The 25,689-nt window shown below is 44.7% G+C and overlaps 1 protein-coding gene across 7 annotated transcripts in view; it reads left to right on the top strand.

The window, feature by feature from the left end:
• The window catches only part of LOC138749563 (nitric oxide synthase, inducible-like), a 308,564-nt gene extending 283,283 nt beyond the window's left edge, over window positions 1–25,281 (top strand). For all 7 annotated transcript variants that reach the window (XM_069911097.1, XM_069911101.1, XM_069911098.1 and 4 more), the window contains 26 exons: window positions 1,463–1,638; window positions 2,096–2,144; window positions 3,085–3,198; window positions 3,512–3,660; window positions 5,778–5,940; window positions 6,049–6,140; window positions 7,905–8,046; window positions 8,812–8,951; window positions 9,098–9,272; window positions 9,504–9,605; window positions 11,256–11,450; window positions 12,241–12,323; window positions 12,652–12,796; window positions 14,087–14,191; window positions 15,149–15,201; window positions 15,954–16,128; window positions 17,132–17,264; window positions 17,378–17,456; window positions 17,543–17,733; window positions 18,442–18,599; window positions 20,398–20,608; window positions 21,408–21,495; window positions 21,605–21,723; window positions 22,585–22,733; window positions 23,690–23,884; window positions 24,587–25,281. In XM_069911097.1, coding sequence (XP_069767198.1) covers window positions 1,463–1,638; window positions 2,096–2,144; window positions 3,085–3,198; window positions 3,512–3,660; window positions 5,778–5,940; window positions 6,049–6,140; window positions 7,905–8,046; window positions 8,812–8,951; window positions 9,098–9,272; window positions 9,504–9,605; window positions 11,256–11,450; window positions 12,241–12,323; window positions 12,652–12,796; window positions 14,087–14,191; window positions 15,149–15,201; window positions 15,954–16,128; window positions 17,132–17,264; window positions 17,378–17,456; window positions 17,543–17,733; window positions 18,442–18,599; window positions 20,398–20,608; window positions 21,408–21,495; window positions 21,605–21,723; window positions 22,585–22,733; window positions 23,690–23,884; window positions 24,587–24,637 — 3,432 coding nt within the window. In that variant the 3' untranslated portion in view covers window positions 24,638–25,281. The remainder of the gene's footprint in view (window positions 1–1,462; window positions 1,639–2,095; window positions 2,145–3,084; window positions 3,199–3,511; window positions 3,661–5,777; window positions 5,941–6,048; window positions 6,141–7,904; window positions 8,047–8,811; window positions 8,952–9,097; window positions 9,273–9,503; window positions 9,606–11,255; window positions 11,451–12,240; window positions 12,324–12,651; window positions 12,797–14,086; window positions 14,192–15,148; window positions 15,202–15,953; window positions 16,129–17,131; window positions 17,265–17,377; window positions 17,457–17,542; window positions 17,734–18,441; window positions 18,600–20,397; window positions 20,609–21,407; window positions 21,496–21,604; window positions 21,724–22,584; window positions 22,734–23,689; window positions 23,885–24,586) is intronic.
• Window positions 25,282–25,689: the final 408 nt, after the last annotated feature.

Here is a 25,689-nt window from a genome sequence, read left to right as displayed (position 1 = left end):
GTTAAGAATCGCCTACCCTCACACATTGGACAGATCCCCACTGAATAATATTAGTGAACTGGAGGACTTCCTCAAATTCATCTATTTCATTCTTATCACGCCTGAGATTTGGTCTTTTAATTCCAGATTTACTTTTCTTGAATTCTCCACCTGCCATTATGGGATTTGAAATCCCTCCCCCTGAAAATGGGGTAGGGTAAAGTTACTGTCACTCACCGAAGGTGGGGTAGAGCTACACCTTAAACTCTTCATTCTATTTCATGCCCCAATGTCCTGAGGCTGCAATGAGAGCAAATCAGTGAACGTAACTAACAGGCGTGGGGTACAAATACATTGTGGAATGAAACACGAAAGTCTGCACACTGTGATTGTAGTAAAAACAGGCAGATACACTGGAGGAACTCAGCCGGTCTCACAGCGTCCATAGGAGGTAAAGATATATTACTGATGTTTCAGGCCTGAGCTCTTCTTCAAGGTACAAGCAAAAAGCAGGAAGGCACCTGAATATAGACTGAAGAATGGCAGATGGAGGGTTATTTTAAAATGCTATTGATGTGATGTATGAAATAATGTTCTATGAGTCTTGGAAAAATTAAAATAATCATTAAAAAGAATGGAAGGGGAGGAGTCCAGACCAACAAACCAAATGGGTTAATTGGATCTGATAAAGGAAAGGTGAGAATTGATTTTGGCTCTGTGAACGGAGATGGGGAAAAGAGCGAGAGGGCAAGGGAAGAAGATGAGGGTGGGGTTAACAGAAAGAGAAGTCGATGATCATGCCATCCGGTTGGTGGGTGTCCAGTCCGAAGATGAGGTGCATTGTGCCGGTGGTCTCAGTCTGACAGTGCATGAGGCCATGGACAGACACGTCAGAGAGGGAATGGGTGGTCCACGCCATCGCGGACTGACTGCAGTGACCAGCCACCAGGAGATGGGGGGGGGGGGGGGGGAGGACCGTGGTGACTTTGAATGTGGAGAAGTTGCCCTCCACCCCTGTCCTCGATCTTCTTCCAAACAGCCCCAAGACGATGTGTCACCCGAAGGAAGTGATGCTTTGGAAAAAGTACTTCTGGTACAGAGTTTATTCCCGCATCTTGTTCCCTCAAGTTATGCAAGAGGACTTTGAGTTTTGAAAAAGTGAAGTTGCGTTGTAGAAACTTGCATTTCTTCACGAAGAACTGACTGATGGGCGTGAGGGGAAAATCTTCCAATGTTGTAATCGATGTGCTTTGATTTGATAGTTTCCCCCAGTAAGGAAGCTTGAAAATGTATCGGAATTTCCCGGAATGGCACTAATCTGCCTTTGTCACCACATGGGAGGAACCCAACGATGTCGAAAGCAGGTGTATAAAACAGGAGATCCATTCACACAGCTCAGGAGACAGAGACAGTCACACTATCTGGAAGAAACTTTGGAGAAGAAAAGTTTTCCACTTGGCTGAGTCCAGCTTTTATTTTCCAGGGCTCGTTTACTTCGGTGACCAACAAGGGCTGGGCTGCGGACCAGAAGTGCGGCAAGAACGGAGAGCGAGTCAAGATGATGTGCCCGTGGAAATTTCTCATGCGACCCACGTTTCGCGGCAAGTACGAGACAGGCGGGAGCAAAACGACGGATCTCAACAACAATGAGGAGAAAAGGTCAGAGGAGACTTGAACCAACATCGTGTTGGGTGGGAGGGTGGGAGAGAATAAGTGGGTGGTCATTCCACTTGGACCCCAAAACCCCTGAACCAACTTCTCTGCAACCAATTGGGAAAAGAGAGAAGGTGTCAATTCCTGGGGGATGTTCGTTAAATATTGATGTTCGATTAATTACAGCAAAATAAATGATTATCCAGGACCCCAGGGAAGTTTTAAAAAGTCAGATCTTCAGTCAGCGGGATGCAGAATTGTGATATGAAAACGGATTTCATAATTTGGTCTTTCAACCAAATTATCATGAGATTTAAAGTGCCCTGGGTGTTCAAATTGAGATACTGTCGTTAAATTTAGTTTTAAACGGTTCCATCTTGATGTTTGATGGAGTTTTTATCCAATTATTGTCAGAGACTTATCAAGGTTGTTCTAACGAGTCTCCTTCGGAATCTTTCCCCAGCTTCGCCAAGGAGGTCATCCCAATTTGTCAGGACCATCCTGCCCCTGAGGTGAGTGACAATCAGTTCCCAGACTGATCCTGACAGCACCCAAAATCCATTCTCCCCAAGGCCAAATGCACTTGGACTCTTAACGAAATTGGTTTGGGGTTTTCGAATTGTTGGCGGCGAGGGCTCGCAGCTCAGAGTGGGTCAACCCGCCGGGCTGGGAACTGCTTGTAATCTTCGGGAAAAGGGAGGGATTGAAGGGGTAGACCAGTCACCAGGGTTGTCTGTTTTTAAACCCCGTTTCCACGACAAATGTGAACTCCCGCAGAATTCCGTATTTGTTTTCATGACCAATTGAATCTATATGCCTATTTGTGGGAAGAGCAGAGTACAGAATTAGTATGGGTTAATTAACTTCGAATGAATACCTTCCATTTACTTCAAAGGTGACCTGTGCACATTGGAAGGGACGTTCAAACGGGTTGATGGGCTCAATCCAAGAGAGCGGGATGAGCTCAGGTAGACAAGTTGGTCATGGGTGGGAGCAAAGTCAGATTTGTTGTCAGAGTCCATACATGACATCACATACAACCTGAGATTTCTTTTTCCTGTGGGTCAGGTAGAATTGCCATTCATTGGCAAGAAAAACTACTCAATGTACAGTCAATGTAAACAAACTGTGCAATACAGAGAGGGGGAAAAAAAAGCAAGTGCACAAATAAAAGTCCTTAAACGAGTCCCTGATTGAGTTTGTGGTTGTGGAGTCTGAGGGTGGAGGGGGGAGCAGCTGTTCCTGAACCTGGTGGTGCAAGTCTTGTGGCCCCGATGCCTCTTCCCTGATGGTAGCAGCGAGAACTGGGTGGTGTGGATCCTCGATGATCGCTGCTGCCCGACGCCAGCAGCGTTCCCCGTGCATGTTTTCACTGACAGGGAGGGTTTTGCCTGCGATGTCCAGCGCTGTCCGTCACTGAAGTGTGTGGGTTTTTTCTCTAATTGTGAACAGCCACATCCTCCCAAGGAGAACAGACGCTGTCCCTTTGCCCCCAAGTTTGTGAGGCTGCTCAACATGGAGAACGGAGCGATGCTGCAGGACACCCTCCACCAGAAGGCAGTAAAGGTAAGGGCAGCGCCAGCAGGATGGCCAACCCGGCCGGCGCAGCGCAAACCCCGGGAGCCACGGGTTCGACTCTGACCTCGGGCGTTGTCGTGGGGACCCTGAAGTCTCCGCCGAGCTGGGTGGTTAGTTGCTCGCTGGGAAAACTCAGCAGGTTAAACTGAGCGCAACCCCAAAGATCCAGAACCGACGCTTTGGGGGTTTCGATACATGTCCACCCAATATTTGCCTAAGGCCCATCACATCATTGATTGGACCTTGTCAACTTCTCGCCTTTCCTGCAAAATAAGTCTCACCTTGGTCGTGTCTTATCTAGAAAATGCCATGCCAGTCGGAGTCGTGCAAGGGCTCTCTCATGAACCCGAAAGCAATGACCAGGGGCCCTCGGGATAAGCCGGTCCCTCCAGAGGAGATCCTGCCTCAGGCTTTGGACTTCATCAATGAATACTATCGATCGTTCAAAAGGTAAGAATATTCGGGGTGGACCTTGGCGGGGGGGTGTCAGAGAGGTGGTAACAACGTGGGTCCGCTGCTACACGTTTCCCAGGCCGAGGGGTGAGCTTTGTTGGGATTTCCAGTTTTTGTTCGAGGTTTTCGCTGGTGGGAGGTCTTGGTGAGGCCAAATTTGGAATAGTGGGTGTAGTTCTGGCCGCCAAACTGCAGGAGATTGAAAGAGTGCCGAGATTGACTAGGATGTGGCCAGGAGTTGTGTTACAGGGAAAGATTAAACAGGTTGGGACTTCATTCCTTGCAGAAGAATGAGGGGAAGATTGATAGAGGTTTACAAAATTATCAGAGGTATGGAGACTGGACGCGAGTAGGCTCTTTCCACTTCAATTAGGAGAGAGGACGGACTGAGGGGGAAAGGTTTTAGGGGGAACTTTTTCCACATTAAGAATGGTGGAACTCGTTGCTATCGGACTTGGTAAATGCAGACTCCCTCTTAAGTGTTCAAAATAAACTGCACGAATGGGAGAGGTCTGGCAGGTTATGGAAAGGGTGCAGGTCAATGGGACCAGCAGTATGATGTTTTGGCACAGCCTAGAATGGCCCGTTTTCTGTGCTGCAGTGGTCTATGGTTCTATGGAATCCCATCCAAAGGGTGTGAAAGCTTGGCCCTGACTCAGAGACAGGACATTTTTAAAGGTGAAAACACAGCTGGAGAAACTCAGCAGGTCGAACAGTGGACTTTATGTTGCAAAGGTAAAGATACAAAGCCAACATTTTGGGCTTGAGCCCTTCATCAAGGTATGAAAAAATGTTGGCAGGCATCCAAATAAAATGGTGTTGGGAGGGGTGAGGGGCACAAAGGCAGGTGGGTAAGGGAAGGAGAGCACAGCTGCAAATGGAGAGGTGGGGGGGGGAAGTGGCTCTGTGAAAGGGAAGGGAACATTTTTAAAGTGTTCTCTCTCTGGAGTTCTGGCTGGTAACTGGCTAGAATAGGCTACTGAAGGCCACCTGTTCTGGTCACTGGAATCAGTCTAGAGGAACTGGAGATGCATGAGTGGGAATTATCTGAGGCTATTCACTATCTGTCTGTGTAACTCCTTGGGAGAAAAAGAGTGGTCAACATGAAGCTCAGCATCATGGGGGAGAGCATTCATGGGCCATGGCTCCCTCAAATGAGTTATTGTGCCCCACCCGCAGCACTAGTATCACATGGTTTTGTCTCCATCACTATAAACCCGTGGGTTTCTTTGTCATGTCAGAGGGAGGCGGGCGGGGGGGGGGAAGTGTGATGGCGGCGCACAGAGGATGTTCTTGGCAGGAATGGCACCCACTTCTCCCCCCCCCCCATCTGATTGAATTTTTGAACGTCAGTCTGTGGCCCTCTGCAGGTACCCAAATGCCTCCCGATTAAACTCGTTCTGACACCGACTCTGATTTGGGGCAGAATCTCTTCACCGTGACTTCCCCATTCCAGAAAATGATACTGCCCCAAGAACCTGGCTCAGTTCCTCCTGAAGTCTCCTTTGTTTGTTTTGCACCAGGTAACAGATATCCAGGGAATTGGCCCTTCCACCCAACGTTTGTTCATGCCAACCAGAGTGTCTCCCTGTTTGGATAATTTCCCATTCATGAACCTGTCTCATACACGTTGTAGTTCTCCCCAGCACGTCCACCTACGTATCACTAATGTTGGACCTCAGATTGTAGAACCATCGAGCATTACAGCACATAAACATGGCCCTTTGGCCCTTCTAGCCTGTGCCAAACCATTTTACAGCCTAGCCCCACTGACCTGCACTCAGTCCATACCCCTCCATATTCCCTTCCCATCCATGTACATCCAAATTCTTCTTAAATGTTAAGGTTGAGCCTGCATTCACCACTTCCACTGGCAGCTTATTCCACACTCCCTCCACTCTCTGTGTGAAGTTCCCCCTAAACCTTTCCCCCTTTGTATAGATAGGGTGCAAAAAGACTTTGAACAGTTTTCTTTTTTGTAAATAATTTATTGTGAATAAAGGTTATTTTTTGGTTAATAAAAAAAACCTGAGAACTGTTGTGTTCCTGAGAAATCGGGTCTCTGGGTTAATCTGATTGCTCTTCCTCCCCACCCCCCACCCTCTCCCAACCAGTCCTAAAACTGAAGAACATCTGGCTCGGATTGAGGAAGTGACAAAATGCATTACAGATACAGGTGCATATGACCTGACCATGGAGGAACTGATATTTGCGTGTAAGCAAGGTTGGCGCAATGCCCCTCGGTGCATTGGCCGCATCCAGTGGTCCAACCTGCAGGTAGGATCCCTTTCCGTGCATACTGAGGCTGGGGTGTTTCTTCTTTTACATGGTTCCAAGCAACATCCAACTCAATGCCCCTATGTATGTGTGTTTATGTCTCTGCAGGTGTTTGATGCCCGTAACTGCACCACACCCAAGGAGATGTTTGAACACATATGCAGGCATTTGAAATACGCCACCAACGATGGCAACTTAAGGTAAGGGTGGGTGAACAGGGCTGAGCAAATATCAATAAGAGATTGATTTAGCAGAGTCAGATTTATTGTCAGAGTACATACGTGACATCACAGACAACCCTGAGATTCTTCTTCCTGCAGACGAGGCAGAATCACCACTTATTGGTAATGCAAAAAAAATGTACACAGCGTACACGTTCTTTAAAAAAAAATAAAGGAACGTGAACAAACCGTGCAAAAAGAAAAAAAAATGCAAGAGTCCTTAAATGAGTCTCTGATTGAGTTTGTCATTGAGGAGTCTGATGGTGGAGGGGGAGCAGCTGTTCCTGAAGTCTTGTAGCACCTAAGCCTCTTTCCTGATGGCGGTAGCGAGAACAGAGCGGGTGCTGTGTGGTGAGGATCCTTGATGATTGTGGCTGCTCTCTGACGGCAGCGTTCCCTGTAGATATTCTCGATGGTGGGGAGGGTTTTGCCTGTGATGTCCTGCGCTATGCCATCTAACTTTGGCAGGGGTTTATACTCAGGGGTATTGGTGATCCAAAACCAGACTGTGATGCATGATTGCACATTGTTGTCTTGTCTGTTCCCATAACTGAATCATTGCTCCAAACAGGTGGAAAACTCTCTTTGATAAAACAAACAGATAAAGGAATGGCGTTTGATGTTTTATCCCACCATCCAAGAGTCTGATAACAGGCTGTGGTGTACTTTTGATAATCATACAGTTCTACTGCATGGAAACTGGCCCAAGTTATTCATACTAACTAGGCTAGTCCCATTTGGCCATTCAGCCCAAATCCATCTCAACCTATCCCATCTATGTTCCTGTCCCACTGTCTTTTAAATGTTTTGAAAGCAGTATCAGGTTAATATAATGTAACAACATGTATCCATTTATTAATCTACCCCTCTGATTCATTTATAAAGTAATTTGTCTATCAGATTGAACGCAGCAGTTTCCTTCCCTTTCCTGAGTCCTTGTATGTCACAAACATGCATCATTGTGCAAGCACTGTGCAGTTCCGAATTTTATCTCAAATTGACCAAGAATCTTTCCCCTGCGATTCATTGCCCTCCTAATAAAAGTTTTTTTTTTAAGATTTGAAATTGCAGTGTGAAATCTCACTATTGCTATCAAGACCTAAACTGGCAGAACAAGACTCTGTGTACGAGTCATTCTAATTTTTAACCATAGGAAATTGTTCCACTTGTACACGGTCATTCAAAGCTCTACTGCAGAGCAAGTAACCAGGCAGTAATAGATTGCAGTTACTAAGTCCAGAGAGCATGAGAAGTGGCCACTCCATCCAACCCATCCATTCTAACCAACTTGTCTACCTGAGCTGGTCCTGTGTTTGATCCATTTACCACCAGAAAAGTTTATTTTCATCTGTTTGCACAAGTACAATCTGACAAAACTGTGTACTCCTGTCCTCAGTGAAAAACACGCAGACACACAACCGGATATTACACACATACAGACAAACAATACCTGCAAATATATATAATATATATAGTGGAAGGGGACCTCATTGATTTTGCACACCTTCTTCACACAACGATCCCAGTAGATCATGTCATTGGGCGGAGGGAGACTCCAGTGATCCTCTCTGCCACTCTTATGGTCCTGTGGATTGACCTCTGATCCATTTCTCTGCAGCAACTCCACACTGTGATGCAGACCTCTCCAGGGACTTGTCTAAGCATCTTTTAAACATGACAGTCTTGTAGGATAGGCTTTATTTTACTTCTGTGAATTATTCATATGTTCTTTTTATTCCATAGATCGACCATTACTGTCTTCCCTCGAAGAACTGATGGGAAACATGACTTCAGGATATGGAATCCCCAGTTAGTCAAATACGCAGGGTATCAACTGCCCGACGGCTCCATCATCGGTGATCCAGCATGCATCGCATTCACAGAGGTAAACTATGATGCCCGCCCAGTCACTGGCACTGATCCAGAAACACCATCACTACACCAACGACTGAGGCTTAAGGGAGGCAGGTCCCATCGCTAACTGTTGGCCATTATTCCATCTCAGAAATTTCAAGCTTTATAAATCTGTTCTCCTTAATTCACACCCATCACTTCCAACACTAGAAATAGGAACGAGCTCTAACTGGGGGGGAAATGATGATGCAAATCAAGCATTCACTTTAAATTTTCATTTGACATACAGCACGGGAACAGGCCATTTTGGTCCATGAGCCCGTACTGCCCAATTGACCTACTACCCCTGTGTGTTTTGAAAGGTGGGAGGAAGCTGGAGCATCCGGAGGAAACCCACACAGGCAAGGAGAGAATGAGCAAACTCCTTACAGACAGATCACTCGTTAGCACTGTAACAGCGTTGCGTTGCGCCAACCGCTTCGCTAACCGTGCTGCCCAATTGGTAAATGTTTGTAGAATGTGGGTATGTTAGAAATGTGAAGGCTTAGAAATCCATGTAGTTCATGTCAGTTCCATTTAACTTCGCTGCTTCCTGCTTAATACCTAACCCATTCAGTTCCCTTCCAATATCTACTTTGCATCATTGATCAAATGTCCCAGTGAAAGAATAGATTGGGTTGATTTGTTCTGCAGTTTCTGTGGTACATCCTCAAGTCCTCCACCAGGTCTTGGCAAGGTATTGAACCTCCAAATAAAAAAGTTCTACTTTGATGTAATGTGTCTAATTCATTCTCAGCTGTGCATGAACCTGGGATGGACACCTCGCTACGGTCACTTTGATGTGCTCCCATTAATCATTCAAGCTAATGGCCAAGATCCAGAATTGTTTGAAATTCCCCCAGAGCTGATTCTTGAAGTGGAAATCGAGCATCCCACGTAAGTTCCCTCCAACCTTCATATCATGTGTAGCTTGGCCCTGAATACATAGTTTCAACCTGTCTATTATATGTACATCTGCAGGCAGCCTATACACCAAAATGTAATGACTTTGTAATTGACAGAACATTATCTTGTACTTGTAGATTTGAATGGTTCAAGGACTTGAACCTCAAATGGTATGCTCTCCCTGCTGTGGCCAACATGCTGCTTGAAGCTGGAGGTCTGGAATTTCCTGGGTGCCCTTTCAATGGCTGGTACATGAGCTCTGAGATTGGTGTCCGAGACTTCTGCGATGTTCAGCGATACAACGTGCTGGAGGTACGATCAGTCACATTTGCTTGCAAGGCTGTCGTCCGATGGTTAGTCTAAGATGGTGCAATCTGCTGGAGGAGTTCAGTGGGTTAAGCAGCATGAGTGAGAGAGTAAGAATGGTTGACAGGTGATTTATTTATCTGTATTTAGATGATTATAAAATAATTGAAATACTGATATGGAATATGATTTTTAATTTGGTTGGAACTATTTCTTTAAAATTTCTGTGCATTGCAGGAGATAGGAAAGAAAATGGGATTGGAGACAAACAAGTTGTCATCTCTGTGGAAGGACAAGGCCTTAGTGGAAATTAACATTGCTGTGCTCCACAGTTTCCAGGTGAGGGATTTACAGTGGTCAGAATCAAAACTTTTTTTTGCCAGAAAGCAAAAAAAAAATGTAATACATTCAGGAAATTGTTCTCATGGGTTTAACCCAATCGCTTCATCTATTGGGAGGATACTTGGTCAATTATTAACAAGCCTGCTGGTTTCTGGAAGATCCTAAACTCTTTAACAGGAAAGAGCTTGTGATGGGGGTTAAACAAAGTTGATCCAGGTCAACCGAACAGGATTCCTATCCGAAACTCCAAAACAGAATTCCAATCAGTTGACGTGAGCAAATTCCCATCTTCTTAGTGTTCCCTGTTCAGTGCTCCACAACATTAGAAATCTGAGCTGGGATTTTCTAGGGAACCTTCTGCAGGAGAAGCCAGTGAAATAGGGTCAAACCAGTTCCATGATCTCATCTGATACTGTGTATGTTGTGAGCTGTGATGGGTTTATGGGCATCTCCGAAAAACCAAAGCTCGAAGCCCACTCAGGAAAGCAATAGGATTCCTGACTCCTCCCCTCTTGCTTTTTATTAATATTCATAGTTATCATCTGAGTGTTGCTGGTAAATCCAGATCTCCCCTCAACCCCATGCCCACCCCCACCCCAAAGCCCTGAGGAATATTTTTCTTTTTTTGAATACTTTATTTAAAATTTTAAAACCACAGTACATTTCAATTAATAATGAATTTTATATATGGTATATAATCTAATCCCCCCTCCCTCCCAAGAACCTAAAAAAGAAGAAAAGGAGATTATCAAATAGATAAATAAATTGAAACTGAGAACCATCACCAGGACGAGCTATTGAGAGCTTAAATTTTCAAACCAATGTGTTGTAGATATTGGCTCCATATTTTCGGGGAAAAAAAATGATATTTATCATGTAAACTAATTTTTTAAAAAGACTACAATATGTTATTTCAATAATGCCATCTCTGCATCCCCAAATCCATATCAGACTTCCAGGTGGGAAACTGATTGAGGTAGAACAATAGATCAAAATGATTGGAGAATGTTATGTAAAGATAATGTGACTAAAATTATTAATGTAAGATATAGATTAGTACAATAGAATTTTTTGCATCAATTATATTTAGCACCTCAAGAAATTAAAAAAGATTTATTTTAATATCTTCAGAGATATGCTTTAGATGTGATTAAAAAGAGAGGTTGATACAAATTAAAGTATTTTTGGAGAAATAATTAAACTTCCGTTGGATCCAATGTTATTTTTGTTGGAAAATGTTAAATTTTTAGTTTAAAATCAAGGTTAACTATGCATCAAATTGAATTTTTACAATTCGCTTGAGCTGCTTCTAGGAAATGGGTAGCTATTACTTGGAAAATGGATATGGATTTGGGGATGGAAAGAAGAATATTTTTCGATATGGAGCTTCAAAGTTGAACCTTAAGAAGCTCCCCAAATGGCTATTACGGAACAAATTAGTGGGGAATAGGATTTTAAGGTTGCAAAAGAGTTTCTTTCTATGTTGCAATGTGGAAAATATCCGACCAGTTTGCAAAATAAGTGATGCATTTTAAAGGCAATTTCGAAGGATTAGATCATTACATCAATACGTGTGAGGGTCTGTAACTCTCCATTCACCCTCTACCTCCACAACTGATCTTTATTCTTGTGATGTTCTGATTTCAGAAAAAGAACGTCACGATCATGGACCACCACACTGCCTCCCAGTCTTTCATGAAACACATGGAGAACGAGTTCCGGCTGAGGGGAGGCTGCCCCGGTGACTGGGTCTGGTTGGTGCCTCCAATCTCTGGGAGCATCACGCAAGTGTTCCATCAGGAGATCCTGAATTACATCCTCAGCCCCTTCTTTTATTATCAGGTAATTAATCCGAAGGAAACAAACCCAAAAAACTCATTGCTCTAACCGTACACACCGACTTTGAAAGATGAAGCCAAGGAGAGGTGCTCCTGAGTTAAATGGTGCCACCTGGAGTTCTATTATCTATCAGAATAAGGAACCAACATTTGGAGAGTCTGTCATCGTTTAGAGCCCTTTGCCAGAGCTCACTCGCTGCACCGCGAGTTCCGGCCTGTGGTAGTTTCATAGTCAACCTGTGAGTTAATAACACTACTCAGGGTTTCTTTTCTCCGGCCTATTCTGTATCTCAAAAATCAATCATGGTTAAAACTTACCATCAGAGTACATACATGACATCTCATTCAGCCCTGAGATTCTTTTTCCTGCAGGCCAGGCAGAATTTCCGTCCGTGGATCGGCCCCAAGGATGCTGCCTAATCCCAAGTCCTCCTGGCAGGTCCTTGTTAGCTCAAGCTTCCAGTGTCTGCAGTTTTTGTCCAAAAGGCCACGTAGGGTCAGAATATGATTTCACATCCCAGGGTGGCACGGTTGGCGGTGCAGTTAGCGCCACGGTGTTATGGGTCAGTGATCAGGACCAAGGTTCCAATCCCGTGCTGTCTGTAAGGAGTTTGTGCATTCTCCTCGTGTCTGTGTGGGTTTTCCCTGGGGGCTCCAGTTTTCTTGCTCCATTCAAAAATTGTTCTGGGGTGTAGGTCAATTGGATAGCACGGGCTCGTGGGCCGAAAGGGCCTGTTACCACACTGCCCAAATTTAGATGTTTTAAAATCTCCTGTTATGCTCTGCATTCACAGATTGATGCTTGGAAAACACACAACTGGCAAGATGAAAGACTGAGGCCGAAGAAGAATGAGATCAAATTCAAACAGTTAGCAATGTAAGTTGCAAAAACTTGCATTCCTTTTAAAATGCTATTCTGGTTTGTTTGTGCATTGCACCCAAGTGATGTGGTGTTGTACCTCACAAACGGGGACTTTGGGGCTCGTCATCTTAGGGGCTTCAGCCTTCCCTCCTTTGGGTCTCTTCTCCTCCAGAATCGAGGCCTTAAGATCCAATGAACAATAATGCAGGGACTTCCTTGAGGTCATGGGGGTGGCACAGGGTCTGAGCGGGTGCAAGAGCCTGGAGGAAATGATCAATGGGTGTTAACGCCTTCATTCGGGGGAGTGGATCTTCAGCTGGTAACGACATGACTCTCCCTTCAGGGCAGCATTTTTTGCTTCCATCCTGATGAAGAAGACCATGGCCAAAAGAACAAAGGCAACAATTCTGTATGCCACTGAAACCGGAAAGTCAGAAACCTTTGCTAAAAGGCTGTGCTCGTTGTTCAATGGTGCCTTCAATGCCAGGGTAAGTTGAAAAAAACTTTTTTTTCAGTGGCAGAATGCACATTTAGCCAAGGAAGCACTTGTGAGACAAAAGTTGCCATTGTGCAGATGGCTTTGCAGCATGGAAAAAGGTCCTTCAGCCCAACTTATCCATGCCAACTAAGAAAGGTCATCCCATATGCTTGTGTTTGGTCCATATCCCTCTAAATGTTTCCTTGTGAGGTTCCTGTCCAAATGCCTTTTATGTTGTCACTGTACCTGTCTCTACCACTTCCTCTGGCCTCTCATTCCCCATACCCACAACCCCCGGGTGAAAGTTTCCCATTAAAGGCATGGTTAGCGCAGCACCAGTGACCAGAGTTCGAATCCTGCGCTGGCTGTAAGGAGTTTGTACATTCTCCCCACGTCTGTGTGGGTTTCCCCCAGGTGCTCCAGATTCCTCCCAGCCTTCAAAATTAGGGAGGGTTATAGGTTAATTGGGATATTTGGTCGGCACAGTTTTGTGGGCCGAAAGGGCCCGTTACTGTGTGGTATGACTGTGTGTCTAAATGTTCTAAAAATGATTTTAACTCCTTCTCCTCGATATTAAAATAAATATTCTTAATAAATAGTGGAGTCACAGAGAGTTGTTCGAGTCATTCAGTATTCTTGCTGCTCGTGGGAAGAAGCTGTTCCTCAACCTGGTGGTCTGGCTCTGATCCTCCTGTATCTCTTTCCTGACTGGAGTAGCTGGAAGAAACTGGTGGTAGAGGTCCTCCCTGATTTTGCAAGCCCTCTTTAAACAATGATCCCAGTAAATCCCATCGATCCCAGTGATCTGCTCTGCCCCTTTTATGGGCCTGTGGATTTACCTCCGATCCAATGCTCTACTGCAACCGTACCACACTGCGTTGCAGCCAGCCAGAACGCTTTCCAGAGAATTCCAGTAGCCAGTAACCATGCCCACCACAGCCTTTTAATAAAGTGGACCTTCCTGACAAGTGAGGGTATGTTATATATCCAAGTTGGGTCACTTCTTAAGTGGACTCCGATACACTTGATGCTCTCCACTCTTTCCACCTCCGAGTTATTGATGTGTAGTGGAGAGTGGTCCTTCCTGGTCCTCCTGAATTCCATGATCATCTTGTCCACGTTGAGACTCTGGTTGTTTATTCTCGCAGCATTTCACGAGATTTCCACCTCTTCCCCGTATTTCAACTCCTCAGTGTTGCTGACAAGGCGCCTTTAAAAGAATGGCTTTATTTAAGAAGCAACATCTGCATCTATCATGATGTTAATGGTTGTCTGGTTGTGAATTGTTCTTTCCCATCAGGTTGTCTGCATGGATGACTATGATATGAACAGTCTAGATAAGGAGTCCCTCGTCTTGGTGGTAGCAAGTACCTTTGGAAATGGAGATTCACCTGGAAACGGAGAGGTAAGCAGACTGCTTTTGGAAGAGGTTTTGCCCCATCGTATCCCAATGAATGAGGTAGACTTAAACCCTCCATTTGGCTTTTGAGTAGACAATAAAATATAGGAGCAGGAGTCAGACCGACGAGCCAGCTCCGCCATTCAACGTGATTGTGGCTGATCTGATTGGCTCATCTCCACCAAACTGCCTTTTCCCCATATCCTTTAATTTCCCCTAATATGCAAGAAATCTATCCAACCTTGTTTTAAATGTATTCACTGAGGCACGCTTCACTGCTTCCATGGGCAGCAAATACCACAAATTCAACCTCCTCTGGGAGCACCAGTTCCTCCTCATCTCTGCCCTAAATCTACTTCCCTGAATCTTGAGGCTCAGCCCATAGTTCTAGACTCCGCCACCAATGGGAACAACTTACCTACCTCTATCTTATCTATACTTGTCATCATTTTACACATTTCAATAAGATCCCCCCTCATTCTTCTAAATTCTAGTGAGTATACACTCCTAGATGCCTCATTCTCTCCTCATAGGTAAACCCCTTCATCTCTGGAATCAATCAGTAAAAGCTAAGTGGGTAACCTCAAGGTCACTGCCATTCACAGTGAGCCTGATGGCAGGGTGATCAATCAGTGGAATCAGCTTCAAATTCAGGGATAAAATTCTGTCCTTTCAATGCTTCGTCGTCCGGTGAAATAGAAGGTGATCAACTGAGGTCAGAGGGAGGGGGAGAATGGGTGATAACCATCATCAAGGGTACAAAGTAATGGAGGATAGGGCAGAGAAGGGCTGGAAAGGTCAATAAAAACATGTACTGGAATCACAAAGGGAACAACCCCACAAATGGTTTTGGTATTCAGTTGGAATTGAAAAGTTGGTGAACAAAATCTCATAAATTTTCTTTAAATAAAACTGAAGCTTTTTAAATTGTTTTGAATAAACAATATAACATTTTCCTTGCAGATGTTTAAGAAGTCCTTGTTTACCAAGAAGCTGTTGAAAGCATACAAGTTCAGGTAAATTTTTATCCCCCAAAGCACAGTATTGTATCTCTCAGTTTCATATTCTTTGCAACACGGAGGCCATTCTGTCCATTGAGTCTATGCTAGTTCTCAACCCCATTCCTTCTCCCCCCCATTTATTTCTCTGCAACTTAGTCACTCTCAGATACCCAAGAAAACCAGCCCATTCTCCTGTCATTCATCGACACTCAGAGCTACCTGCTGCAATCATTACACCTTGAGCCATCTGCGTCAGGCAAATCTCGATTTCAAGGGAGAGGGAAAGGATTAAAGGGACCTTTTAAAAGGGAAGTAGGTATGTGGAATGAGGAGGTGGTAATGGCAACGTTCATCAGGTACATGGATAGGGATGGTTTAGAAAGATACAGACCAAAAATAGACCAAGGGGATTCATTTGGAGGAGAACTTGGTTAGAATGGACGTTGGTCCAAAGGGGCGTGTCCCTTTTGTTTTCTGAGCCTTGTGAGAGTCAGGTTAAAGGCCATAGTTTCCCCTTTCCTCGCTGACTTTAATGTGCAACATCCATGACTCTTGGCCAACTCCCATTCACCATGTTGTACATTTTCATTAGGCCCTGATCAAAATCGTTTCACAACCTTTCTGCCATTTTGGATGAACAACCAAACTCAAGAAGCAAAGCCGAGGAGTGGGGTGTTTGGCTCAGGATATGATTTCATCCGGAGACGATTCTTGTTCAAGGAAGTGGCCCTTCAGAACTAACTGCTGAACTGTATATTTTTCCACAGGTACTCCATCTTTGGCTTGGGATCTCGCATGTACCCACAATTCTGCGCGTTTGCCCACACACTTGATAAGAAACTGGAACAACTCGGGGCCACTCGCATGTCAGCTACGGGGGAAGGAGATGAACTTGGTGGGCAAGAGGAATCCTTCGTCGACTGGGCCATTGTCACTTTCAAGGTCAGCTACCATTACATTTGATACAGTCTATTTCCGTCAGAGTTTTCTGCATCCCCATCCTACTGGTTGGGCGAGGGAGGGATATTTCGGTTCAACTCAGGTAGAAATTTCTTAGGATGATTTCAAAAGGTTCAGCATTCACCATCTGAGAAATTGAGGGAGCCTCCTCCAAGAGGTGGCTCGCTGGGTCATTTCAGAGAGCAATGAGTATCACCCACTAAGGTGTGGGATTAAAATTACATGTAGACCAGAGTGAAACATGAAAGTCTGCAGATGCTCTGGCTGTAGTGAAAATAGACATAAAGGCTGGAGGAACTCGCCCAGTCTCCCAGCATCCATAGGAGGTAAAGACATATTACCAACATTTCGGGCCTGAGCCCTTCTTCAAGGTATAAGCAAAGAACAGGAAGGTGTCAGAATAGAGACCGGAGAATGGCTGGGGGGAGGAACCCAGACCAACAAATGATGTTAAATGGATAAGAGGAAAGGTGAGAATTGATTTTGGCTCTGTGAAAGGAAATAGAGGGAAAGATCAGCATCTCTGGGTCACAAGCTGGAGCATTCTTCCCTCTCTTACTTTGAGGAGCTCAGATTGACCTAGAACAGGCCTTGGGGACACACTGAGCACCATAATGAAGTCCTGCTACACTGTGACTTAATGACATTGCTAAATGTTCATTTGTCCACAGGCAGCACAGCTCGCGCAGTAGTTAGTGCAACCCTATTACAGCGCCAGCGATCTGGCCGGGACTCGAATCCCTTGCTGTCTGGAAGGAGTTTGTACCTTCTCCCCATATCTGTATGAGTTTACCCCAGGAGTTCCAGTTTCCTCCAATTTTTTTTGTACATCAATTGGATGTAATTGGGCGGCATGGGCTTGTGGGCATGTTACCTGGATGCCACGGTAAAATGCACCATCTTTCCCTCAATTTCCTAGTCCTTAAAGAAAAAAAAACATGCGGACTCAAGAATTGCTCACCATCTTTCCTTTTCTTTTAAACAGACAGCCTGCAAAGTCTTTGAGGTGAAAGGTGAAGTGGATTTGGGGCAATTCAAGTCATCTTCTAAAAACGGTGTCTGGGACCCCAGCAGGTACCGGTTTGTAATGGAGTCCAAGTCACTGGATCTGTGTTCAGGTAGTTACCTACTCACAACCCTTTTGTTCTGATGACTACCCTTTGAAACCACATTGATCTGGTCGTTATGATTAAAGTTTGTGATTAATAAGTTCCTTTTCTTACATTTCCAGCTCTCTCCAAAATGCAAGGAAAGAAAATTCTGCCAATGAAGTTAAAATCCAGGAGTAACCTGCAGAGCTCAACGTCCAGGTACACTATAACTGCGAGAATGGATGATCAATCCCTTGCTCATTGATTAGTCTCTTGAGTGTTCACCTGAGTTTCTCTGTGCACAGCCGTTCCACCATCCTTGTCAAACTGACCTGCGAGGATCCCAAGAGCCTGCTGTATCTGCCTGGGGAACATGTCGGGGTTTACCCTCGCAATCAGGAAGTCCTCGTCACCAACCTGATCAAGAGGCTGAACGAGATCCCAACTCCACATCAGTGTGTCCAGGTGGAGGTCAACAATGGCAATAGCGCCAAGGGTAAGTGGAGGTCTTCAAACCTGAGGGTTTCCTTCCAACTGTCTTCATTAAAAGCTCCCACTTAGATTTATTCATTCAGTGGCCAAGACCCCACCAGCCCCTGCCCCCACACACTTACCACTGAGTACAATCTGCATCTTTTGTTGCATTGATTGGAATCTTGCAGGAATCTGCCTCCAATTCTATTCCCGGGAGTGGGGAGGGTGGTGTTGAATGGGTTAGGGCAATGCCTTTACAGCTCCAGTGACCGGGGTTTGAATCCTGTTCTAAGAAGTTTGTACATTCTCCCCGTGTCAGCATGGGTTTTCTCCAGGGGTTCCTCCAACCATCAAAAACGTACAGGGGAGTAGGTAAATTGGGTGTAAAATGGGCAGCACAGACTCATAGGGCTGAATTGGCCTGTGACGGTGCTGTATGTCCACCTCCAGGATATCTACCTGGCCTTGGTGGACTCTTAGCTTCTTCTTTTGCTGTCATGGTTAAGGGAAACTTTAACTGAATGAACCCCACAGCAGTGTCTGTGCTGTCCTTTTGCTTGTAAATTATGCTCTGCAAACGATGATATGAATGTTAGAATTGACTGGTTAGACTGCTCACAGAAGAACACTTACTGTTATAACGTGACAAATAAACTCAAACTTCATTTATCTGAAACTTCTTCAAATGGGATTTTCGACTCAGCGGCATAATGGTCTTTGCTCTCTGCAGACTGGAAGGTTGATGAAAGAATCCCTGCATGCACAATCGAAGAGGCCTTTACGTATTTCCTGGACATCACCACTCCACCTTCTCAACACCTCCTGAAGAAATTTGCCCAGCTGGCAGAAGAGGAATCCGAGAGGAATCGACTGTTGGAGCTGAGCCAGGTGAGCACTGGGCTCCTCATTGCCAGGCTTGCACTTCAATCAGGGGGGGATTCAGCGAAGGGCTTTGAACAGGCTTCCCAGGCTGGGCGTAGCTTTGGAGGTTGACTCAGGGGTGTGTTTTTTTTTAAAAACACCGAGTAGTGGGTGCCTGGACTACGTTGCCAGGGGTGGTGGTGGAAGCTGGGACATTTAAAAGGGCAGTCACATGGATGCAGTAAAAATGGATGGTTATGAAGTATGGAAAGGTTTAGTTTTTTGAGTAGGTTTATATAGGTTGGCAACACATCGTGGGTCAAAGGGCCCATTCTAAGCTGTAATGTTCGATGTGAAACAAAAGTCTGCAGACGCTGTGATTGTAGTGACTGGAGCCTGTCTTGCCGTGTCCATCAGAGGTAAAGATATTAGTGACGATTCAGGCCTGTGCCTGGGATAAGCAGAAAACAGGACGGCTTCTGAATAAAGACTAAAGATTGGCCAGGGAAGGAGACAAGGCCAACAGACAAAAAAAGTGTTAATTGGATATGAGAATTGATTTTAGCTCTGAAAGGAGACAAAGGGAAAAGAGAAGAGAGATAGAGCTTGGGTGAAAAGCAACAGGGAAAAACGGTTGCAGGGAGGGGGTTTGGTGGAAACCAGAGAAGTCTATGCTTTTTGACAGCTGAAATGTTGGGAAACAGGAGAGCAAGTTTGCATGCAGCAAGTCCCATAGGTGTCAGTATTCCAGGGCTACTTGGAACAGCAGAAACCAAACCTTCAGCCCAGATTGTCTGTGCCAAACAAACCCATTTGAAGCAGAAACCTCGCAGGTGGTCTTTCAAAATGCAGGCTCAGTCCTCAATGTGGCTCCATCCCACAGCAAGCCGTCAAGATCAGCCTCATTGCTTGCCAACTCAACAAATAAAACAGTACTTGTTCTCTGAAGGACTTCAGTGAACCAGCATGCATGGCCTCGGAGTGAGGGATGGGGCTGTTTAATCGAAATGTGCTGAATGGGAATAACGTTGCCATAGGTGCTCTGTGGTAATGGATTACTTAAGGTGGTGTGAGAGTGGGAGAAAAGGTTGAGACCCACTGCTCTAGATCTGTGGCTAAAATTAACACCTTTGTTCCCAAATTGTTGTTGAATCCCATTACTGTGGTGAACCCTTCAATTATATTGCAAAAAAAGCCCCTCTCAAGTGGTGAATATCGACACTCCCACCACTCACATCCATCTCAGACCTTCAATATTATCATTATCTACTACCACTGTTCCATTAGTCTTCCCTGTACACGAAGAACATGCCTTCTGTTGACTGTCCTTGGAGGGGATAATTTGACACCTTTTCCTCCACCCCCAGGACATCTACCCCTGGAGGCTGGAATTGGAACAGCCTGGTTATCAATAAAAAGGAGCCTGTTATTGGGATTAATGTAATTCCAATGCACATTCAACCCTCTTGCTTTGAGCATAGAGCATGACAGAACAGTCTGTGCAAAACTATTATTCTGCCGAGTCCCTACTGACCTTAACCCGTGTTCTTTGGTTTGTATCTCAGTGGTAAAAAGCCTACTTGCATTTACTCTATCTATCCCCTTCATAATTTTGTTCGCCTTTATCAAATCTCCCCTCATTCTTCTACACTCCAGAGAATAAAGTCCTAACCTGTTTAACCTTTCCCTGTAACTCAGTTTCTGAAGCCTGGTAACATCCAAGTAAATCTTCTCTGCACTCTTTCAATTTTATTGACATTGTTAAAGATTTGAAGTGAACAAGGTCTTATTCCAAACCTAATCCTGGTTTGCCATTTCTCTGCAGAATTCCCAGGAGTATGATCAATGGAAGTCCTTCCATAGCCCTACAATTCTTGAAGTCCTGGAACAGTTCCAGTCCATCCAATGCCCTGCCATGTTCCTCTTCACCCAACTGATGTTGCTGAAGCCCAGATATTACTCCATCAGCTCTTCCTTGGACATGAACCCAGGAGAGGTCCACCTGACCGTGGCGGTTGTGAACTACCGGACAAGAGGTAAAGGCTCCTCACTGATCGATAGGTTCTGCTGATGGGGGAAAGCCACGATGATAGGGTGTATCTCAAGCATTAGGATGTACCTACCCTTTAGAACTTTGATTCCAGGTGCTAGGGGCATGTATTTGTTCAGTGGAACACTTCTCCAAGGAAAACATCACTGCCACATAGATGTAACGAGCATTCTCAGTACCAGGACATGGCCAACAGGCTGGGTCTGCATCAACCCTACATTTACTCCAATCCTATTCTTGTTCCCTTCAACAACCCTGGACTCTACCACTCACTAAGTCAAGTTTATTGTCATCTGATTTCCCAAGTGCAACACAATGAAACTTTCTCAGTGCAAAACTCGCAGACACACAACCAGATGTAGCACATGTACAGACAAACAATACATATGCAGGATGTATTCCTATATGCAAATAAATAGATGTTGTTTAATGAGTGTGAACAGATCTTTTGGTCGTTCAGCAATCATTGCCCATGGGAAGAAACTGTTCCTCACCCTGGTGGTGCTGGCTCCGATCCTCCTGTATCTCTTTCCTGACGGGAGCAGCTGAAAGATGCTGTGTGCAAGGTGGAAGGGGTCCTCAATGATTTTGGGTGCCATCTTCAGGCAATGATCTAAGGGCAATTTACAAAAGCAAATTAACTTACCAATCCAGAGTTCTGACCCGGCTTGGGTAGATCAGTCACAGCAGTGTGAAGATGTCGATGCACTGTAGCTACATCAGCCCATAGACTGAGAATTAAAGATGGGAACTGTACATGACCAATATTTCCTCTTGCATTTTAGGTGAACAAGGCCCCATGCATCATGGTGTCTGCAGTACCTGGCTCAACACTATAGGCAAAGATGAGCTGGTTCCCTGTTACGTGCGCAGGTGAGGTGATTTACAACTCATTCTTTGAAACCATGGTTTTCAAACTCCGAATTGGATGCAAAGCTACAGACGCCGGAGATTGATTATCGATGTTGTGTTATAATTTTAGCACTGCGGGATTCCATCTTCCAAAGAATCGATCAAAACCTTGCATCTTGGTGGGCCCAGGAACGGGGATTGCGCCATTCCGAAGCTTCTGGCAGCAGCGAGAGCACGAATTTAAAAAAGGTGCGTTCCAAGTCCTTGCATTTCTTGCCAAGTTCACCCTTGAAGTTGATCAGAAACAATGGGCTCCCCAAGTTACAAATGTGCTGATCTACCAAAATCAAACCTCACGCAAAATATCCTGTATATTTTTAAAACTATACTCAGGAATAATAATAAAATACTTATTGGCATTCAGAAACAAATGTGCTGGAGATAATCAGGTCTTCATGAATCAAAGTGCTGAGTATATAATTTGAAATGTTATGGTAAAATGGTATAAGACATTGGGGAGGCCAAACTTGGAGTATTGTGTGCAGTTGTGGTCACCTGACTACAAGAAGAAGATTGAAAGAGTGCAGAGAAGCCTGGTGGTGCGGGCTCTGATCCTCCTGTATCTCTTCCTCATGGGGAACAGCTGAAAGATGCTGTGTGCAGGGTGGAAGGGGTCCTCATTGATTTTGCGCACCCTCTTCAGACAACGATCACGTGAATAAGTGGGGGAAGGAGACTCCAGTGATCTTTTCTACCACTCTCATGGCACATGTTCAGGTCCCAGAGATTGTTTCATCCTGATTTTTAATTTGTATGCAAAAGGAAGGGAATCGCATAAACATGAGGAAGATTGTCCTCAAATAGGGAGGGGTAAGGAGAATGGGAAAAAGTCCGATAACTCCTGGAGAGGTTTACAAAAACTCAGGCTTGTGCCAGTTCCTACACCCTTCTGCTTGTCCCACTGAGCCTGCTGCTGCCCAGAGATCTTGCAGTCTTGGTCTGAACAGACCCACTGAATGGGGCCAACTGATGCCCTTTCTCAGTGCTTACAGGGCAATCAACTGGATTTGCATAGAGTTTGAAAATTTGTTTTATTTTTTGACACCTTAGGAATCCAAGGTGGGTCCATGACTTTGCTGTTTGGATGTCGAGAGTCACGAATTGATCACATTTACAAAGAAGAGACACTTAAGCTGAAGGACAAAGGTGTCTTGGAGGCCGTTTACACAGCTTACTCCAGGGAGCCAGGCAAGAAGAAGGTAGGTTAACCTTCTGAACCAACAATGTGTTCATCTTGTCTAACCTGGTGCCCTTCTGGACGTTCTGTTCACCTTGTTTTGTGGTATTAAGGCACGAAAGAAATGTTTGCTCCCTGTCACAGTGGCCTCACTGGGGCTGGTGCCACCCACTCTCCCCTACCCAAATGAACCTCCTCCCATATAGAATCCTTCATAATGATTTTTCTAGTAATAATACTTGTAAATCACAAATACTAATTACAACAATAATGTAGCTGAAATACCAGAAAATATGACAAAAGCAGCATCTATAAAAACACCAGCAACAACAAAAACAGCGCATGCTGACGAAACCATGTGATTCGAAGTGTCGTTGTAATTGGGGAACAATGGCAGAAGGTTCAAAAAGTAAATTAGCATTGAGTTTAAGCCTTGTGGGCTATGAAAAATGGTTTTGTTGTTATAACAACAGGGATGTTTTTGTATATATAAAAAAATTATGCTGAAGCGCTGCACAAAAATTTTATAGAGGCATTTTGGTGTCACCGGTGCAGTCCGCACCCCCCTCTAGTGACGCCAGTGTCCTGTCAATTAGATATCGGCATGGCTGATTGGTGCTATCCCCAAGTCCTTGTGGATGAAGAAGAGAGGATTTAAAATACCATTAATTAGTATCCTTTAGTGGAAAGCTAGTTATTCATCCCACACCGAAGCTGAATGATGCTACCCAATGAATGATGTATTGGGGTTTGAGATCCAGGGATGTTTGGAAACAAAAAGGATGTGGAGATTGAAGAGAAAAGTGCTGAGGATGACTTTTGGCCCCCATCTTACAACAGGGTGGAAAGAGTTGAATGGCCTTCTGCTGGTATAGTTTGGATGTGTTAGACACCATGCTTATGCAGACTCGCTTTCATTGCACCCCAAGGCAAAATTGGTGTATCCTTATATTCCTGTATCTATTTCTGTCCAACCAGACTTACGTGCAAGATATTCTTCGGGAAAACCTGGCATCCGAGGTCTACAAGGTACTACACGAAAAGAAAGGTCACATCTACATCTGCGGCGAGATCAAAATGGCACAGGATGTCACTGAAACATTAAAGGCCATCATCGCCAAGGAGGGCAAGATGACTTGCGAGGATGCTGAGGAATTTCTTACAGAGTTGAAGGTATGTCAGATGTTTGCAATCCCTCCTTTAAAAGACCAGGAACCATTCACTATTTAAACCCCAACCCCCCCCCCCCCCACCAACTTCACCTATGGCAGCGCAGAAATCCACCCGCATGTTTGAATCTTCCAACCAAATAACTGATGGTACACGCTCTCCCTCACAATGCTTAATACTTGCCATGGATCTTGCACCCCTATTACCAAGATGACCTGGAGACCCTCAGGAAAGAGGGAAAAAAATACAAATGGATGCAAAAAATCCTTAGCAGAATAGTTCCAGAAGGGCCAAGATGAACTGGAGGGTGTCGAGCACTCCTCCATGTGATTTGAGCCATGTGGCTGAGGTCCCCATAAATGAGACTGCACCTCATCTCAATAATTCCTTATATTGATAAATGGCTATAGGGCAGGACAGTTGGCGTAGCAACACCTTTAAAGCGCCAGCGATCAGGAGCAGGGTTCAAATCCCACACCATCTAACGAGTTTTCTCCCTCTCCCCGTGTCTGCATGAGTTTTGCCTGGGCGGCTTTGGTTTCCTCCCACCATTCAAAACTTACCGGGTGTGTAGATTAATTGGGTGTAAATTGGGCGGCACAGACTCGTGGGCCAAAATGGCCTGTTACCGAGCTGTATGGCTAAAAAAAAATTTAAATTGTGTTTGGAGTTCCATTTTAATTCTACACTTCTTTTGCTTCTCAGAACCAGAAGCGCTATCACGAAGATATCTTTGGGGCCACATTTCAGAAATAACAGCACCACTGACACAATCGCTGTCAAGATCAATCCTACTGCAAATATTAAGAATGAAGGAAGAGACTCACTGACAGGGCTTCAATGGGCTGCTGTTTTGTTCTCTCAATTGCTGCTTGCTTCGGTACGGACTACATTGAACCTCATTTCTATTGCAATACATAGCATTCAATCACACACACGCATTTATAAACATAAATGGAAATCCAAAAAGATTCAAAAGAGTACTTTGCATTTATATTATGAAGCCTGGAGCATTTCTCTATTAATTTATTAATACAGTAAAAGCCCTGGTATGCATAATTCAAGCAACTGGTTAAAAAATACCGGTCTGAAATTGGCACCCCCTCGAGGTTAGTTTTAAACACAACTTGCAATCCCAATCACATCCGCCATCTACCAATCCTCATAGAGGCTGGATACCAGGGGTTTTTACTGCACTTGGGATCAGTTTTGGAAATCTCAATCTGCAAATAGGACAAACTTTGAAAGAGTTGATAAAATCCAGATTTGCTGTGCACTTTATAATAATTATTATGCAATATCTATTATATAGTCAAGATGTAAATGGCAGCTGGCTGCTATCTGCAATAATTAGTGTGTAATAATACATTGTAAATTTTAATAAAGCCCTTTGAATAGTATGTGTGTTTGTGTTTCTGACAACGTATTAGAAACAATCGCTAAGGTCACATCAGATGGACCTTCTCGCAGGGCTGAGTTGGGGGAAAACAAAACACAAGAACACAAGAGATAGGACCAGGAGTCGGCCATCCGGCCCGTTGAACCTGCTTCACTGGTCAGTGAGATCATGGGTGATCAGATGACAGGCTCATCTCCACCTATCTGCCTTTTCCCCATAATCCCTACTTAGATGTCACTTCCACTGCTTCACCGGGCAGTGAATTCCATAGATTCACCACCCTCTGTGAAAAGCAGTTCCTCCTCATCTCCTACCCTGATTCTTGAGGCCATGTCCCCCAGTTCTAGTCTCCCCCACCAATAGAAACAACTTGCCTACCTCCATCTACACCTTTCATAATTTTAGAAGA

This window comes from Narcine bancroftii, chromosome 14 (assembly GCF_036971445.1).
Source record: "Narcine bancroftii isolate sNarBan1 chromosome 14, sNarBan1.hap1, whole genome shotgun sequence".
Lineage (NCBI taxonomy): Eukaryota > Metazoa > Chordata > Chondrichthyes > Torpediniformes > Narcinidae > Narcine > Narcine bancroftii.
This window is presented reverse-complemented; position numbering and strand designations above follow the sequence as displayed.